Source organism: Rhodamnia argentea, chromosome 3 (genome assembly GCF_020921035.1).
Source record: "Rhodamnia argentea isolate NSW1041297 chromosome 3, ASM2092103v1, whole genome shotgun sequence".
NCBI classification, from domain to species: Eukaryota; Viridiplantae; Streptophyta; class Magnoliopsida; order Myrtales; family Myrtaceae; genus Rhodamnia; species Rhodamnia argentea.
In genome coordinates this window covers 7,488,029-7,506,184 of record NC_063152.1, presented here as the reverse complement: position 1 = coordinate 7,506,184, position 18,156 = coordinate 7,488,029, and the positions used below count along the sequence as shown (strand labels likewise).

The 18,156-nt window shown below is 37.9% G+C and overlaps 1 protein-coding gene and 1 pseudogene across 1 annotated transcript; both read left to right on the top strand.

Annotated features, from left to right (window-relative positions):
* Nucleotides 1-5,232: 5,232 nt before the first annotated feature.
* Nucleotides 5,233-8,181, top strand: LOC125314365 (annotated as a pseudogene).
* Nucleotides 8,182-10,361: 2,180 nt separating this feature from the next.
* LOC125314012 (F-box protein At5g03100-like) lies at nucleotides 10,362-12,850 on the top strand. Its single transcript, XM_048275471.1, has 3 exons — nucleotides 10,362-11,362; nucleotides 11,779-11,952; nucleotides 12,500-12,850. The coding sequence occupies exons 1-3, from the start codon at nucleotides 10,406-10,408 to the stop codon at nucleotides 12,848-12,850; spliced, it is 1,482 nt and encodes a 493-aa protein (XP_048131428.1). The 5' UTR covers nucleotides 10,362-10,405.
* Nucleotides 12,851-18,156: the final 5,306 nt, after the last annotated feature.

The window sequence follows — 18,156 nt, the reverse complement described above, 5'->3', positions numbered from 1 at the left end:
TGGAAAGGAACGTCAAAGAGCAACCTTTTTACCTTAATTGTGGTCCAGAATGACAGTACCGTGTCTGTGAAAGCTTCTGTGAAATGTATGAAGTTCCTGGAGTTCCGTTTCGGCCTTTTGTCGACCGGTAAAGAGAAAGTAACATATGGATTAGAGGTCCAAGTGGAACGCCAACGCTTGGACAAGACACTGGTTTTGATGGATTCTGTTGTGGTCAAGAAGGAGAAGATATGAAGGATGATGGCGTCAGGCAATTGGCTGATGTAATCCATTGGCTCTCGGGTTTCATCTTGATCAGAAGAAGGACGTGGCAGTTCGATCCTGTCCATGTATGGAGGATTCGTCAAGCTTTTGCTGCTGGCTGCGCCACGACAATGAAGCGTTTAGGGTTTGGCAAAACGACAAGAGACGACTACATAAGTGCTACTTCTGATCAGTACAGAGACTAAAATCCCCATAAAATCTTCGGGATTTTCTTCAAAATTTAAAAAGGGAAAACGCGCGTTCTGAACTTTGGATGAAGATGGAGACATGTCTAAATAGTATGAACTAATAATTCCCAAAAAGCTATGAAATATTACTGTTACGACCAATCTACAACAGTGGATAAAAATTTTGCGTCTATATGGTTGTTGCTGGCTAGAAAGCACCGACAATCGCCCGAGACCTCTGCGCGCGTCCGACACTCTCCGACATGCGACAAGTACCTGATCGGCGCTCCGGACACGCCAGCTACACGTTTGCATCAACACACACAGGGTCAATTTTATGCAATTTCAGGTATCAAAATATAAATTATCAAAAATATATATACTTAAGTTATATATCGAGGCACAAAAAAAAAATCAAGAAGAAGAAACTCATTGTTGATATTTTTATGATACATGATAATGGACCTTGTAAATATACAAACACATATTTAACATACAACGTATCCCAACGTGTCGGAATTCTATACTTTTTTGAGAAATTAAGTATCGCATTTCGTATCATGTCACGTCAAAATAAAAATGCCAAATGAAACCATGGAAGCATATGTTCCAATAATTAACAGACGCAACTTACAAATTTAATAAAAAAAAATTAACCGGAAGAAATGAAATCCTCTTGATATTTTTAATAAAAGTGAAGTCGTGCCCATCTTGTGAGTCCACCAAGACTTTTCTAAACTTGGAACAACAGTCCCAAGCACTCATTATTTTCTAATAGAGGGTGAAGAGAGATTCCCCAACGTGAGTTGGGTTTGGGATAAAACTGCGAACCCATTTAACACTTATATATTTTTGGGCTTTGCCATTCTAAACATATTTATAACCTCACTAAACATAACTAATCCATATGATGACTCGGCCTCTCAATTATGATTAAGAAATGGGTCCGCGGCCTATTTTGATAATTCTAGTCTCCGCCATCATCTTATTACTCTCGTCTCTCTCTTGGACAGGTACAGTACAGGCCCTCCCCATTAGATAAAATAGAGATAAACAGCGAGCACGTCGTCCAGGAAAAGCTTCAACGTCAAGATCTCTCCTCACGGCCACTGCACGCACGGGTTCATCTTCACGATGCTGCTGTACCTTGCCGCCATCCTCGCAGACATGGTTTGTCCCCGGGGATTTGACGTCTAGCTCTCTTCTCACACCATGCCTTGCCTTCCTTACTGTACCACGCCAACTCTCACCCAAAGATTATAAAAATGATGAAGATGGATTTTGGGGTTTGCGTCACGAGAGCATCATGGGTGTAGCAAAGCCCATCAAGATTACACTCTTTTAACCACGAAGTTACATGAGCTGTGACAGTATTAGGTTTTGAGATAAATGACCAAAATGCATTTAGGTCGGCCCTTCTTTGAAACAATGAAATCACATCAAGTTCTTATTTAAAACAAGACCAAATTCATACCCTTATTCAAAAAAATGATGATATTTCGGGTACTTATTTGAAATTTTCCCTTAGGTCCTTTTTTTTTTAAAATTAATTTTCCCTTAGATCTTTAACATGTACCTAATTTGCACTTCTTGAGGAAGAACAGAAAATTTATGGCCTAATATTAAAAAAAAACCCTCTAATTTTAGCATTTGTGACAATTATATCCAAAACTTTTTTGTCTTATAAAAAATCTCAACTTTTACTTTTGTCCCAATTCTACCTATTTAATACCCAAAAAAATTCCTAACTTTAACATTTGTCCCAGTTATATCCAAAACTTTTTTTTTTGTCTCATAAAAAAACTTTTACTTTTACTTTTATCCCAATTCTACTACCGTCGGCCTTCCGTCCATAATTACCGTTAATTAATCATACGCGCTTCGAGTTTTCTCACCGAACTTACCAATGAATCTTTGAAATTTAGAAATAGTAGATTTCAAGGATGACAAGATTTTAGATCGTTAGTCCAAATATCTCTATATCTAGCCATTTTTTGGGCTATTAAGTGCCGAAGAAAATACGCGACGTGCCGTGATGAATGACTCTATATCTCCTGGTAATATGTAGAGGAAGCAAACAATAGAAGATAAGTATAGAGGTTTTTTCATATCAGCTTTTTTGAGGTGTAATTCATTAACAACGTGAAAATACCACGTAAGATTAACTAATAGCGATTATGAACGGAAGGGTAACGGTGGTATAATTGGGATAAAAGTAACAGTTGGAGATTTTTGATGAGACAAAAAAAAGAGTTTTGCATATAATTGGGACATATGTTAAAGGTAAGCTTTTTTTTTTTTTAGTACTAGACTGGAAGAATTGAGACAAAAGTAAAAGTTTGGGATAGAATTGAGACAAATGTAAAAGTTGAAGTTTTTTACGAGAGAAATTTTTTTTTTTGATATAATTATCACAAATGATAAAATTGGAGTTTTTTTTTTTGGGTATTAGGCCCAAAAAAACTTAGTGATATCTGCATTGTTGGAAGAGGTTCGCGTTTGCTTTCAATAACACAAACTAGAAGTACTATCTTTTTTTTTTTTTTTGTGGCTTAATTGGGTTTGAGCCTCGAGGGGAATTTTTTTTTCCCCGGCAAAAGGGTTTGCCAGCAGAACTAGACCATAAGTTCAACCTTTTGAAAATCAAAACATCCGTCGCTAAGATTTGAGATTGCTTAAGACTTTTTATTCTAATCAGTGTCTGTGTCCATGAGGTTCATTTTCCTCTGCGAAAGTAGTCTTATTGCAAAGGTCTCTTCATCAAATGAAACAAGCTTATCGTCTAAATAGATCCGGTCTTTTAGTTGCTTGCTCGCCATCCGAGTACAAAACCTCCAACTTCAAAGCTCTTTTGGTGGCAAAATTCAAGAAAAAACCCTGGAAGTGGATGATATCCATGGCCTAGAGCTTTCCCCACGCACGGAGTGATCCAAAGCAAATTCTGCGGCCGACGACCAAAATGCACAGAATGAAATCAATCTCCTCCTCTGACTTCGAAACGAAGCGAAGAAACCCCCGACGACTTCATTTGTGCCTTTACCTAATGCCCTAGTTTGCGGACATTTCCCCGCCTCCTTGCTCATCGAAGACGCTCTCAAGACCTGCGTGTTCAACCGCCACCGACCTCCTTTTCTCCGCTGACTTGGTCCGCCAAGCAAAACCATGGCGGATGTTACTGCAAGAGTTAGTTCCATTATAAATTTCAAATTGATATGTTAATGGAACATTTACTTCAAATTGTTTTTCTATTTCACAAAAATTCCAAATGGGCATCCCAATTCCCATTTACCTCAATTTAGGAGAACCGAAGGTCTGTTTTCTTCCCTTTGCTTTTTCCCTTTTCCCGTCTTTTCTTGTCTTCTTCTTCTTCCTTACGACAATTTTGTACCGCCAGTTCTTCTTCCCTTTGATGACTTAAACGCCAGAGAGAGAGAGAGAGAGTGAGTGAGAGAGAGTGAAGAGAGGCTGACGCGATTGCGTGGACTACGTAAGGAAGTGTGGGATGATGTCTCCTAAAAGTAAGTTTTAGTGCCACCGTTACGTAACCGTGACACTAAGTGATTACGCTGTGTCAAATTTCGCTTGATTGAACATAATAAATTTATCGGACGTAACATATCTTAAAAACCCAAATACGAGAAGTTTATTGCACTACGTACACATCCGTAACAAGATCAAGATACACTCTGTCATATAAATGTGCAAAAGTGTGCTCAAAGGACTATTAAAGTGTATAAATGTTTCTAAAGATGTGGTGCTGAACTAGGCAAACGTTTAGCTTTATTTTTTTTAAAAAAATCGAGTGAGTGGGTGCATATGGTAATACTTATGAAAGTGGATCTTTGCTTTGGAAGTGCTTATGGAGTATAAATTCGTTTGGTAATTTAACTTCTGAAGAAGAAATTCGTTTGATAAAAATTTTTACTTCTGAAGTGAATTTTCACTTCTGAAGTTGTTTTTTTTCCCAATTTGAGAAGTTAAAAAAAAATTGCTTCTCAATTCAAGAAGTGTTTCTCGCCTTACCCTCTTTTCATTACATGCTCAATCTCTTTTCGGCCACGCCCGTCTTCACCCACTGTCACCCGCGGCCACCGTCAACTATCAATCATCGCCTGCCGCCGCCCACCAAAGACCTTTGCTGGACGCCGCACACCCCGGATCGCCTCCCATCTCTAACCACCGCCCACCGCCGGCCTACGCCAACCGTTGTTCACCGCCAGCCGCCGCAAACCGCATACCACTGCCAACCACAAACGAGTCGCCATCTCCGTGAGTCGGAGTAAAAAGATAAATAATAATTTTTTATTTTTAAAAAATACATAATATTCTTAATAATAAAAATTATTTCCTAAAGAAATTTTAAAAATTTAAAAATAAAGTAGAAAATTTTCGACCACCAACAATAATTTTTCATAAAAGATTTTGTGTTAATAATGTTTTAAAAGTAAAATTTTTAACTTATACTAAACAAATTTCCCTTATCAAAATTAACTTCTAAAGTAAATGTAGAAAAATAAACTTTTACTTTTGAGTAAAAGTAGAAAAATCAACTTCTGATTAGAAGTTGATTTCGAAAGTAAAAGTATTACCATGTGTGCCCTTATTGTACCACTAAATTGTGTGGATTTCTTTTTTTTTTTTTCTCTGAGTTTAAGTTTAATTTTGGCTCTCCAACTCTTTTTCCACAGTCGGGGAAAAAAAAAAACTCTTTTTTCACATTGCCACAAAAATAGGGTAAGTATAAAAGGAACATTAAAGGATAGAAACTCGGGGAACGTCCGCAGAAGAAGCCCTAGAATTTCTAATCCATGGCGGAGACCTCCGTGCACGGCTCCATCCACCGCGAATCCGCCGGCGACCGGCCGAATCGCACCAAAGAAAACCCACATCCTCCTCCTCCTCCTTTGAAACGGAGTAGTAGCCCTAGGGATTTCATCAGCCCCTTGCCAGACGCCGCGATCCACCGCATCTTCTCGTTTCTGCCCCTCCGAGACGCCGTCAAGACCAGCGTCCTCTCCAAGCGCTGGCGGTCAGCTTGGACAGATCGATGGACAGATCGGTACATTGGGCTTCCCGTCCCTCGTCGACAAAGACCTGAGCCAGTGCACCTCGCCCACGGTGAAGAAATTCCACCTCACCGACTTCAGGTACGATGAGCCCGACCGCCCCAAGGTCGACCTATGGCTTCGCTTCGCGGCGGGACACCCTGTGGAGGAGCTCCACCTGAGGCCGTCTTTCTTCTCGCCGGTAAAGTATGAACTGCCGCAGTTCTTGTATAGCTTGAGTTGGTTGGCGCGTCTGGAGGTCAGTTTGTGCTGTTTCTCATTGGGTGGGATTATTAGGTGGCCATGTCTTAAGACTTTGGTGATCGAATATTCAGAGTTGAGTGATGATATACTTGAAGGAATTTTCAGTGGAAGTCCTGTTTTAGAGTCCGTTCAGTTCCGCGGGTGCAAAGGAGTGAAGAACATTATAATAGATTCAACAAGCGTGAAAGAGTTGGTACTCAACGATCACTGGTTCTCTAATCCGGACAGAATTTGGGCCCCGCATTTGCAGTCACTGCGTGTATTAGGCAGATGGTATCATGATTCCATGTTCAGACTTGACGATGTATCTTCTTTGGTTGAAGCTGAGTTGGTTTTTTCCATTCGAATTCGAACTGGAACTCTTGTATCTGATAAAAAGAGGATGTGGTGCGACTTGGTGAAGGGATTTTTTGAGAAGCTGCACGGAGTACCTACAATCACCATTGGCGGTTGGTGCTTGCAGGTACGAGCTCATTATTTTTACGTTTTATAAGTGTCTGTGATTAGCACCGTCTAGTCATGTTTGCTGCCCAGGTCGAGTGACCTCAGGTCTCTGTGGCATTCTCGGCATTATTGTGAATGCCTGCATAAATAGTTACTGGTAGTGTTTCAAATTATAATTTAAGAACATATAGCGAACCGTGGAGCTTCTTCCCTCTGTTTAATTTCCAATAAATGGATCTGGGATCACTCTGTTGAGGACAATGAATGCCATTAGATATTGTTAATTATTATGGATGCTACTCAACACAACATTATTAGACGCTTGATTTTCGCAAAAAAAAAAAAGGATGCATAAATAGATCATTTGAAGGTGTGCCTTTTCAATTCATTAGATATTGTTAATTATTATGGATGCTACTCAACACAACATTATTAGACGCTTGATTTTTGCAACAAAAAAAAAAAAAAAAAGATTTATAAATAGATCATTTGAAGGTGTGCCTTTTCAATTCATTCTTTCAGTTTATATAGAAAAGTCATTTATCTGGAAATATGACAGAATAATGGATCTAGTCATCTTAGGCTGGCAGAACCAAATCATGGTCTCTTGTCACATTTTGCTGTTGTTCGATAATATATCTTACAGAGATTTCTCATATTATTTTAAAATGGCAATGGACAGATTCACTTGGAAACTTCCGTCAGTAACGAGGTTTGATGTCTCATGGAACTAACTTATAGAATTTTCAGATCATTCAAAGATCACAAGTTTTACATGAGAAGCATATGTAAATACTGTCGATTCGTAAAGAGATTCACTTTTTATTTCCGCTTGTGGTTTCCTATTGCTCTTTTCCCGGCTGGGAGACAGGATCAAAGGATAGATTGTCTGGATGGACCGTAATTTTGTTATTCTTTATTCATGTAATACAGGAAAAGAAATATTAATTATATTTTCTTTGTTGCTTGCTCGCTGCTTAGATTCTGTCCCTTTTGGAGTTGGAAGGACTGCCTTCTCCATTCTTCAAATGTCAGAACCTGATACTACATGGGCCAGTTAGTAAATGGGACCTTCCCGGGATAGCATACTTGCTAAAAAGTTCACAGTGCCTGGAAAAATTAGACATAGTCCTGACTGACCTCCCCCTTCAGGTTTGCTCCTTTGCTATGATATTTCAGTTCACTTCTTCTGCTGTCTTCTTTCTTGCACGAATGTTTAAACAGTGATTTACAACTTTGGAAGCACAAAAAGATGATCAGTCTCAAACTCTGTATTTATTTTAGCAATTGAAAATTGCCCATAACTCTGTCAGTCAGCTCAACATTTGTACAGGGCAATATTAAGCTGTTGTTTTTCATGTCTTAAAGTAACCTGCATTGATGTACAGAAAGTTCTTTTGCTGCCATGTACATTAGGATCTTGAACTAATATGAGCACCTCGAGAGGGATGATGTTATATGGTATGGACGAGTTTAAGAGATCCAATTGATCTGTACTGCATATAAAGTAAAACTAACGAGCATGTGCGGTGGACAAATGATGGTTGTTTGTTTGAAATTTTAGTTAGCAGATGAATTTTTTTCCCTTGTGGATCATCTTCTAATGTGAAGTAAGTTTCTTAAATGGGGTATCTTTGTGCAGCTTGACCTCTTTGAAGAATCTGCAGAACGTTTTAACTTTGACGAAGGAGATTTTTTACCATCACGGAAGGGGAACTTCGACTTTTTGGTAAAACATCTCAAGAGAGTTGAGATCATCGGTTTTGGAGCTAATAGTTTTGGGTCAAAAACATCTGCTCGCCCTGATTAAGTTTCTTCTTGGGGAAGCACTTGTGCTGGAGAAGTTGATTATCAAGACTGAATTGCCCACATGCCACGGACAAAAATGCCTTGACGCTGCTGTTCTGTCGAAACTACTTGGCACGAGCCAAAACGTACTCAGATATCAAAGAGCTTCCAAAAATGCCGAGGTTATCTTTGATTATCCTTTCGAATAGGTGTCTCATAAAAGCATGCGAAAATCCCGGTTTTGGGTTGATCTCATGGCAAGGGTATGTTGCCCTGCACCCTACGCTGCTCATTCTTATTCACTCGCTTTTGACAGTAAAGTTACATGAACTGTGATATCAGGTTTTTAACATGTTCCTGATTTAAACTGGATCATTTGCAAATATGAACCTCCTTAAGGAAGGAGGTTAACAGCAGCGAATTTTCGACATATGAAAGGGATGTTTTGGTTGAGAAATTGCTCAGCTTTCTCTGTCTGAAAATTTGTTTATAATTTGGTTGCGTTTGATTTCAAAGACTCGAACTTGGAGTACTTCTGTGCTACCCAAAAGAAGATAAAGTGGAATTTTAACATAACCCTTTTTGTGGTTTAGTTTGGTATTTTCCCGGCAAGAAAGTTGTAATCGGAACTAATCAGTATTTCGGGGTTCGATTTTTAATCATTAGTCTTTCCATTAGCTCCGGCAAGTTTTGTCGGATGTTCGGGTGAGATTGTTTTAATTAATAGTTGGGGGATATTAAAAGAATAGAAAAGGTTAAAAAATTGTGCATCCAAGTTGAATGTTTGAGGACTTAAATGCACGAAATGTGAGTTTTCGCACTCAAGCGCATTATTGGAACAGTTGTAGGATTTATTCAGTAATTTTAAGGAAAAAAATCTCATAAAAAATTATGAGGTTTACTAAATTTTTTTAGGCCTATTATTAATGAACTCAACATGTGATTTGTCAAAACAAGGGAGTCTTTAGAGACCTAAAAGCGAGCATGCATGATCTAATGGGTGCCGGGTAGATTCGAGAATAAGAATCTAACATACACGATTGGTTATAGGGTAACCATTATAATATTTTAATTTAGACTTTGCTCATTTCGCAAAAAATAAATAGTTTAAAAAATACTTTTCTAAAAATAATCATTTTTATTTCTTGCAAAATGATAAATGCAAAATATTTTCATACAAAATTATTTTTTATTGATTAATTATTTCGAGAGATAAAAGTTATTATTTTTCAAGAAAATATTTTACAAATCATTCTTTTTTTTACGAAACATACAGAGCCTTCATTTTAATTTAATGTTGCGATTAGCTAGTGCATGATGCTCAGTAGATGAGCAACCATACTGGGATGTTAGAATACTCAATTAAGTGAAAATTAAATTATAAGATAACTTGATTATTAAACACAAATAATGAAGATGTTAATTGCCATAATTAAATATTGTGAATTTTATTATAATGGGTAAATAATAATTTATTGCAAAAACTACTAATAGTTCATGATTTGTATTATTACACTCATTAAAAAGTTATTTGATAGAATTTATATTAAAAGGTCGTAATAACTCTTGACTGACTTATAATCATCGGATATTGCATTATAGTTCTAATATTACTATTTATGATTATAATCAGATGCGAGTAACTTGTAAGTTACATATCAAATTTATAATTCGAATAAACAACATTATAACAGGAGGATTTAATCTTCACATAATTAAACTAATTAAAAGAATTTCGAGCATGCGGATGTTATTCTTAGATTATTCTGCGAATCAAATAAAAAAATATTTTTCGTATTCATTCCGAGTTTAGTTTTATATTCACAAAATCATTATTATTGATTCGATGTTATTTCATTTCGCAAATCAAAGGGCGAGGGGTTTGCCCTTAACCTTTGCCGACTAAAAAATTGTGAGGAGCATACGGGACCAAAATTAAGAACCTTTTTATCCTAGGTGTATGAGAAACACACATTTATAAGGGGATGAAAAAATAAAGAAAATATCGAATGAGTTAGTATATCACGTAAGTCGATTTCTTAATACATTTTTTTTGTCTAAGCATAGGTTTAATTTTAGTCCTCCTCCCATCGAAATCTTCTAATTTGTTTTTGCAATCAGATTCATTATTCAGTCATGCTTGCATAAATAACTCGAAAGAGAAAAATTTCGATAAAGAAAATTTTCAGCCTAAAAATGGAATAAGTATAAAAAAAAATTGAAGGATAAGACAGCGTGTTTAAAAAAGGATAGGAAATCGGATCAAAGAGGAAAAAATATATATTCCAAATCGAATCAATAACTAATTGATCTAATCAAATTGAGTTTTGCAGAAATTAGAATAAAGAGGGAAAGGGTAGAAAGGAAAAATAAAAAGCAAAAACCTTGGAAAACTCGGGGGAACATCCGCGGAAACCCTAGAATTTCAAATCCATGGCGGGGACCAACGTCCACGGCGCCATCCACCGCAAATCCTCCGGCGACCGGCCAAGTCGCACCGAAGGAAACCGAGCTCCTCCTTTGAGGCCTAGGGATCTCATCAGCGCCTTGCCAGACGACGTCGTCCGCCGCATCTTCTCGTTCCTGCCGCTCGAAGATGTCGTCAAGACCAGCGTCCTCTCCAAGCGATGGCAGTCCACTTGGACCACCACCAACCACCTCGTTTTCCATGGTTTCCATGGACTCCGGCGTCACAATCACGGCACCTACACCTTTGATTTCCCGTCCCTTGTCGACAGCGTCCTGATCCGGTGCACCTCGCCCTCGGTGAAGAGTTTCCACATCACCCACTTCAAGTATGACGAGGCCTGCTGCCCCAAGCTCGACCTCTGGCTCCGCTTCGCGGAGGCGTGCCGCGTGGAGGATCTTTGCCTGGTTCTGATTACCGGGCTGCAGTTCTTGTATAAACTGCCGCCGTTCTTGTATTGCTTGAGCTGGTTGGTGCGCCTGGAAGTTGGTTTGTGCTGTTTTTCGTTGAGTACTACCATTAGGTGGCCTTGTCTTAAGGTCCTGTTGATCGAATATTCGGAGTTGAGTGATGATGTCCTAGAGAGAATTGTCAGGGGAAGTCCTGTTTTAGAGTCTCTTGAGTTACATTGGTGCAGGGGCGTGAAGAACATTATCATAGATTCGACGAGTGTGAAAGAGTTGGTGCTCATCGGCGACAGGTTCTCTAACACGGAGAAAATTTGGGCACCACATTTGCTGTCGTTGCGTTTATCAGGTCGTCTTTCTTCCGTGTTCAGACTTGACGATATATCTTCTTTGGTCGAAGCCAAGATAGATTTTGATGTGCCTGGTGACATGAGGATGTGCTGTGATTTGCTAACGAAACTTTTTGAGAAGCTACGCAAAGTTCCTAAGATCATCATTGGCGGCTGGTGTTTGCAGGTACCAGCTCAGTATTTTTAACGTTTATAAGATGTGCTCGGGTTGAATGATGTCCGTGATTAGTCTAACTCTCTCATCACACTAGGCTGCTGTTCCATAATAATCTTACAGAATAGTATTCTCAGAATATTTTACAGAGGCAATGGATGGATTTTCTTGGAAACTTCAGTCAATAACCTGGTTTGCTGTCTCATGTGAGAACTACTAGAATTATCAGATCCTTCAAGTGTCACAAGTTTTATGTAAATAGTCTCGATTCCTAAAGAGATTCATATGTTCATTTCTCCTTCAGTATCCTTATAGGTCTTTTTCCGATTGGGAGACAGGTCAAAGGATGTTTTGTTATTCTTTATTCAAGTTAAACGGGAAAATAAATACTAATTAATTTTTCTATTTTGCTTGCTTAATGTGCTTAGATTCTGTCCGTGTTGGAGATGAAAGGAGTGCTATCTCCATTGTCAAATTGTCAGAATTTGATACTACGCGCACAAGTTTGTCAATGGGACCTTCCTGGCATAGCGTACATGCTACAAAGTTCCCAGTGCCTGGAAAAATTAGTCATACATCTGACTGACCTCTCCCTATTGAAAGTATGTTCCCTCAGTATGATATTTTCGGTTCGCTTCTTGTTCTAACTTCCTATATACATGAATGTTTAAACAGTGAGTTAAAATTTAGAAGCACGTAAAGATGACCGATCTCGAACCCTTGCTTATTCCAACAACTGAAATTTGAAAGTAACTTAGTCAGCATACTCTACATTTGTGCAGGGCCACTTTAGGCAGTTTTAGGTCATGTCCTAAAGTAACTGCAGTGTCTTGACCACAAACAAAAAAAAAAAAAAAAAAAGGAGAAGTAACTGCAGTTTCATACTGGAGGTTCTTTTCTTTTGCTGCCATGCAGTGTTAGGAGCTTGAACTAATAGGTTAGCGATAAGTACCTAGAAAGAGAAGATGTTTCATTGTGTAGACATATTTAAGAGTTCAAATTCATTAATACTCGATATGAACTAGTACTATCATCTTAGATGGACTAATGAAAGTTGTTTTTTTTTTTTTTTGCATTTTAGTGAGGCTTTTTTTTCGTGGATCCGCATCAAATCTGAAGTAAGTTTCTTAAATGGTTAACTATGTGCAGTTTGCGGTTGACAAAGAATCTGAAGCACGTTTTAACTTTGACGAAGAAGATCTTTTGTGTTCACGGAAGGGAAACTTTCAATGTTTGGCAAAACATCTCAAGAGGGTGGAGATCACCGGTTTTGCTAATAGTTTTGGGTCGAAACATCTGCTGGCCCTGATTAAGTTTCTTCTTGGTGATACACTTGAGCTGGAGAAGATGATTATCAAGGCTGATTTGCATGTGCAACATGGACAAAAACGTCTAGAGACCGCTGATCTTTCCAAAGTTCTTAGTGTGAGCCGAAATGTGCTCAGCTATCGAAGAGCTTCCCAAAATGCTGAAGTTATCTTTAAATTTCCTTGTAAATAGGGGGTCCTTTTAAAAGCATATGACGATTCGGATTTCTAAACCTTTTTTTGGTTTTTTGGTCCGGGGGTTTCTAAACTTGAAGGAGCCTTACACTGCTCATTCTTATTCACTCTCTTTTGACAGTAAACATGAACCTAAGTTACACTTCTTTCAAGTTTAGGTTAGTTTAGTTGTAAATATGAACCTCTTGGGGAAAGATTTTAATAGTACTGTTTTAGATAATGGACATATGAAAGGGTGTTTTGGATAAGATATTTCTCATATTTCTCTTCTTTTTCAAGCAAAATAGAAAATTTAGGGGTGTATCATTTATGTGCACTCTTGGAAGATTAAGGTTATACATTTTGGAAATATTAATGTGGCAAAGACATCTTTACAATTTGATTTCGAAGATAACTTTGAAGTACATGTTTTATAATTTGATTTTAATAGTAGTGCTTTAGATAACTTTGAAGTACATGTTTTATAAGTTGCCCAAAAGAAGATAAACTCGAAATTTGAACATAAACATTTTTGTGGTTAGTTTCAGTTGAGCTTTTTGAAAATCAAAACGAACTGCGAGATCAAACCATGGTACATGTTTTATAATTTGATTTTGAAGAAAACTTTGAAGTACTTGGTTTCCCAAAAGAAGATGAACTTGAATTTTTTTTTTTTGGGGTTGAAAAACTCGAATATTTAACATAACCATTTTTGGGGCTAATTTCGGTTCAGCTTTTTGAAAATCAAAACAGTGTGCGAGATCAATCCCTGGAACATTTTTTAATTTTTATTGTCCATCATCAAATTTTTAAATAGCTTAGATTTTATAGTCTAGTTCAGCTGGAATATTTACTATATATAATAATGTATCTATGAGGTACATTTTCTCTATGAGAATACTAATTTATTGTTTGAGCTGTGCCGTGTTTGTGTGAATTTGTAAGTTCAAAGAATCAGCAACAAAGAGCACATTAAAAGAATCAAAGGTTTTACCAATCAGTTTCGGTTTGATTCGAAACATAAATTGCTTCCACTTGCATACAATTGGGGTCAAATAATGGTAATACAGATTTGTTCCATTCGACATTCATTAAGCCGAATCGAGCTGCATAATGTTTGCCCCTACTCTCTTGCTCAAATAGAGGGACCCTTGAAGCATTATACGTTTCTACAAGGTATAAAAACTACTTCTTCTTTTGCTTTTTATTGCAAAGGTCTTCATCAAATGAAACAAACTTATCGTACAATGGTCCTTTAGTTGCTTGCTCACCATCTGAAAAAAAGCCTTCAACTTTAAAAACCCTTCGTGTGGCAGAATTCAAAGAAGCCCTGGAATGATATCCGTGGCCGAGAGCTTTGCCCACGGTCGGATCCACGACAAATTCTTTGGCGTACAATCGAATCGCACGTAACGAAGCCAATTTTCTCCTTCTACTCCTTTCAAATAAAGTGAGGAACCTCGACAGTTTCATTAGTGTCTTTACCGGACAACCTAATCCACGACATCTTCTCCCTCTAGTGCATCGAATACATTGGCAAGAATTAATACCATGATAAATTTCAAATTGATATGCCATGATGCATTTACCTCATTAATTTTTTATTTCGAAAAAAATTCCAAAGCGGCATCCCATTTCACGTTTACCTTAAATTAATTTTTTTTTTGGTAGGCCTTATTTATTTACAAATTGATAAGAAATAATCGTCCGAGGATGACTGTGTATATTATTTGGACATACACATATAAATTCACATGCAGTGTATATTTGATTGGTATCTTGTAGGCAATGAATGTATGACATCGGTAGTCTTTTTATACGGTATAGGAAAGAGAAAAATTATAAGGAATGCCCAAAGGCGCCGTGAAATCCCAAAAGAACATTTGTCTAAAAGTGGGAATCCCAAAATAACATTTACTTAAAGTTGCGAGCATCAATTGAAATTAGAACTCATTCTTTTGTGCCGTTACGATTTACAGCGCAAATTATTGCAGGCTACACAACGGCTGACCACGAATAGTTTTTAAAAGGGTTGAGGATAATGGACCGATCGGAATCACCCAAATCGGACTGAATTGGCTAGTTAGGTACGGCTCTTGAGGGTTTCGGTCCAGTTTTCGGTTTCCCGTATAATTGGAATTGGTTAAGGTCGGTGCGATTTCCGGTTCCATGGAGGAACCGAACAGTGCGGATTAGACCGAACAACCTTTTTTTAAAAGAAAAAATCTAAATGTAAACCTAAACCTAAATCTAAGATGTTTATGATGCTTAGTACGATTTTCAGGTTTAGCAACAATGCGACACAATTAAGGAAAGGTGGTCCGATGATTGGACTGCCTAAGAACCCATCCTCCTAGTCCGGTTCTCGGTTCCAAGGTGGGACCAGACCGGACCGGATGGGGAACCTATCAACCCTAATTTTTAATTGGAAAAACACCACCACAAATCCTAAACTATGTCCACTGTGACACAATTATCATAAACATTTTTTTATAATACCGAAAAATCCAAACTTGTACCCGTGTGACATATTTATCCCAAACATTTTTTTATGACACAAAAAATTTCAACCTTATACCAAAGTGACACATTTATCCCAAATTATTTTTTTATGATACAAAAAATCCCAAACTTGTAGACATGTGACTCATTTATCTAAAAGTGGGAATCGTGAAATAACATTTACTTAAAGTTGCGAGCCTCAAGTATTCTATAACTTGAAATTAGGACTCAATCTTTAGTGTCGCTACGACTTACACAGCAAATTATTGTGGGTCAACCAACGGATGACCGCGGATAGTTTTTAAAAGGGTTGAGGATAATGGACCGATCGGCATCACCCGGACCGAACTGAACCGACTAGTTGGTTACGGTTCTCGAGGGTTCCGGTCTAGTTTTCAGTTCCATATAATTGGAACCGGTTAAGGTCGATGCGATTCCCGGTTCCATGGAGGAAGTGGACCGCTCAGACCATACCAAACAACATTTTTTTAAAAGAAAAAATCTAAATATAAACCTAAACCTAAATTTAAGATGTTTAGGACGCTTAGTGTGATTTTCACATTTAGCGACAATGTGACACAATTAAGGAAAGATGGTGCAGTGAATATGTCGTTAACAAAAAAAATTTAATGACAGATCACATACATAAAAATGCGACCTGTCCAATGATTGCACCGCCCGAGAACCCATCCTCCTAGTCCGGTCCTTGATTCCAAGGTAGGACCGGACCGAATCGGGAACCAATCACCCTTAATTTTTAATGGGAAAAACACTACCAGAAATCCTAAATTATGCCTACTGCGACGTATTTACCCTAAACATTTTTTTATGATACCAAAAACCCCAACTTGTACATGTGCGACACATTTACCTCGGACATTTTTTTATGACACAAAAAATCTCAAACTTATACCAATGTGACACATTTGCCCCAAATTATTTTTTTATGACACAAAAAACCTCAAACTTGTAGGCATGTGACTCATTTACCATAAATTTTGAGGTAACCGTATACGGATACAAGTTTAGGACTATTAGTGTCACAAAAAAAAGTTTAGGGTAAATACGTTACACTGGTATAAGTTTGAAATAAATGTGTCACATGGAAAAAATTTTGTCACAAAATTTTTTTAGAGTAAATGTGTCACAATGAATATAGTTTAGGATTTTATATACAATGCATTTACACTCATAGCTTAGAGGACACCAATCAAATATACACTGCATTTGAATTTGCATGTCCCCAGTGAAATAATATACACAATCGTCCCCAGGCCGTTCGGTAAAGGCGCTAATGAAACCATCGGGATTCCTCGCTTCGTTTCAGAGGAAGGGGTGAAGAAGGAGAAAACGGGCTTGCTTTGGATCACCCTGTGGGAAGCCCTCTCGGCCATGGATACATTCCCAAGGCTCCTGGGAATTATGCCGTCGAAAGGGCTTGAAAAGTTGGAGGTTTTGCATTCGGACCATTGAACAATAAGTTTGCTTCATTTGTGGAAGACCTTTGAAATAAGAAACAACAAAAGAAGGTTCTACGCCAGGCATATACAATGCGGCTTGATTCGGCTTAACGAATATTTCATGGAACAAATCTTGGACCCACATTGGGCTAAAGTGAAGGCAAGTTATGTTCCGAATTGCGCTGAATCTAATTGGTAAAATCTTCGATTATTGTAATGAAGTACCAGCTACTTTAGATTGAAGAATCTAAAGTTATTTCAAATCTTAATGACAGATAGTAAATTGTGTTTTGGTTTTCAAAGAGTCGAACTTATGGTCCTGTTCTGCTCGCAAATACTGTCCTTGTTCATGTAACTTTACTGCGAAAAGAGAGTGAATATGAATGAGCAGTGTAGTGCCCCCAGCAATACACCCTCTTGCCATGAAATTAATGGGAATCCCCCGTTTTCATATGCTTTTACAGGGACACCGTTTTAAAAGGGACGTTGAAGATAACTTCAGCAGTTTTGGAAGCTCTTCGATAGCTGAGCACATTTCGGCTGACAGCAAGAAGTTCCATAGCAACAGCAGCTTGAAGATGTTCTTGTCCATGCTGTGTGCACAAAGCAGCCTTGATGATCAACTTCTCCAGGACAAGTGCATCCCCAAGAAGAAACTTAATCAGGGCGAGCAGATGTTTCATTCGAAAACGGTGAACTCCAAACCCAATGATCTCAACTCTCTTGAGATGTTTCGCCAAACATTCAAAGTCACCCTTCTTTGAGCACAAAAAATCTTCTTCCTCAAAGTTAAAATGCTCTTTAGTTTCTTCATCAAGCTCGAACTGCACATGAGCACCGCATTTAAGAAACTTACTGCGCGTTAGATGTGGGTCCACGAGGAAAAGAAAAATTTCATTGGTTCACAAAAATTTCAAACAAATAACCTTCATTTGTCCACCACAGATGCTAGTTAGTTTTGCTTTAAATGGAGTCTTAATCAATTTGAGCACTTAAACTCGTCGACACAACATAAAGTCTTCTCTTTCTAGGTGCTCATTGCTAGCCTATGCGTTCAAGATCCAAACCTACATGGCAGCAAAAGAACCTCTAGTACAGCACTGCCGTTACTTTAAGACATGAACTAAAATAGCTTAAAGTTGGCTTCCACAGATGTTGAGTAGACTGACCGAAGTTAACGGGCAATTTTCAATTGCAAAAACAAGTAAGAGTTTGAATTTGATCATCTTTATGTGCTTCTAAAATTTTAACTCACTGTTTAAACATTTGTGCGAAATAAAAGTCAACACAATAAGCGAAATGAAAATGTCATAGCGAAGGAACAAACCTGCAAATTGGCTCAACCAACCAGGTGTATGACTAA

Bases quoted from the DNA above. Each gene is read 5' to 3' on its own strand.
- LOC125314012 (XM_048275471.1), top strand. From the start codon at position 10,406: ATGGCGGGGACCAACGTCCACGGCGCCATCCACCGCAAATCCTCCGGC. The intron at 11,363-11,778 runs GTACCAGCTCAG...TAATGTGCTTAG, and splicing joins TTGGCGGCTGGTGTTTGCAG to ATTCTGTCCGTGTTGGAGAT. The intron at 11,953-12,499 runs GTATGTTCCCTC...AACTATGTGCAG, and splicing joins CTGACCTCTCCCTATTGAAA to TTTGCGGTTGACAAAGAATC.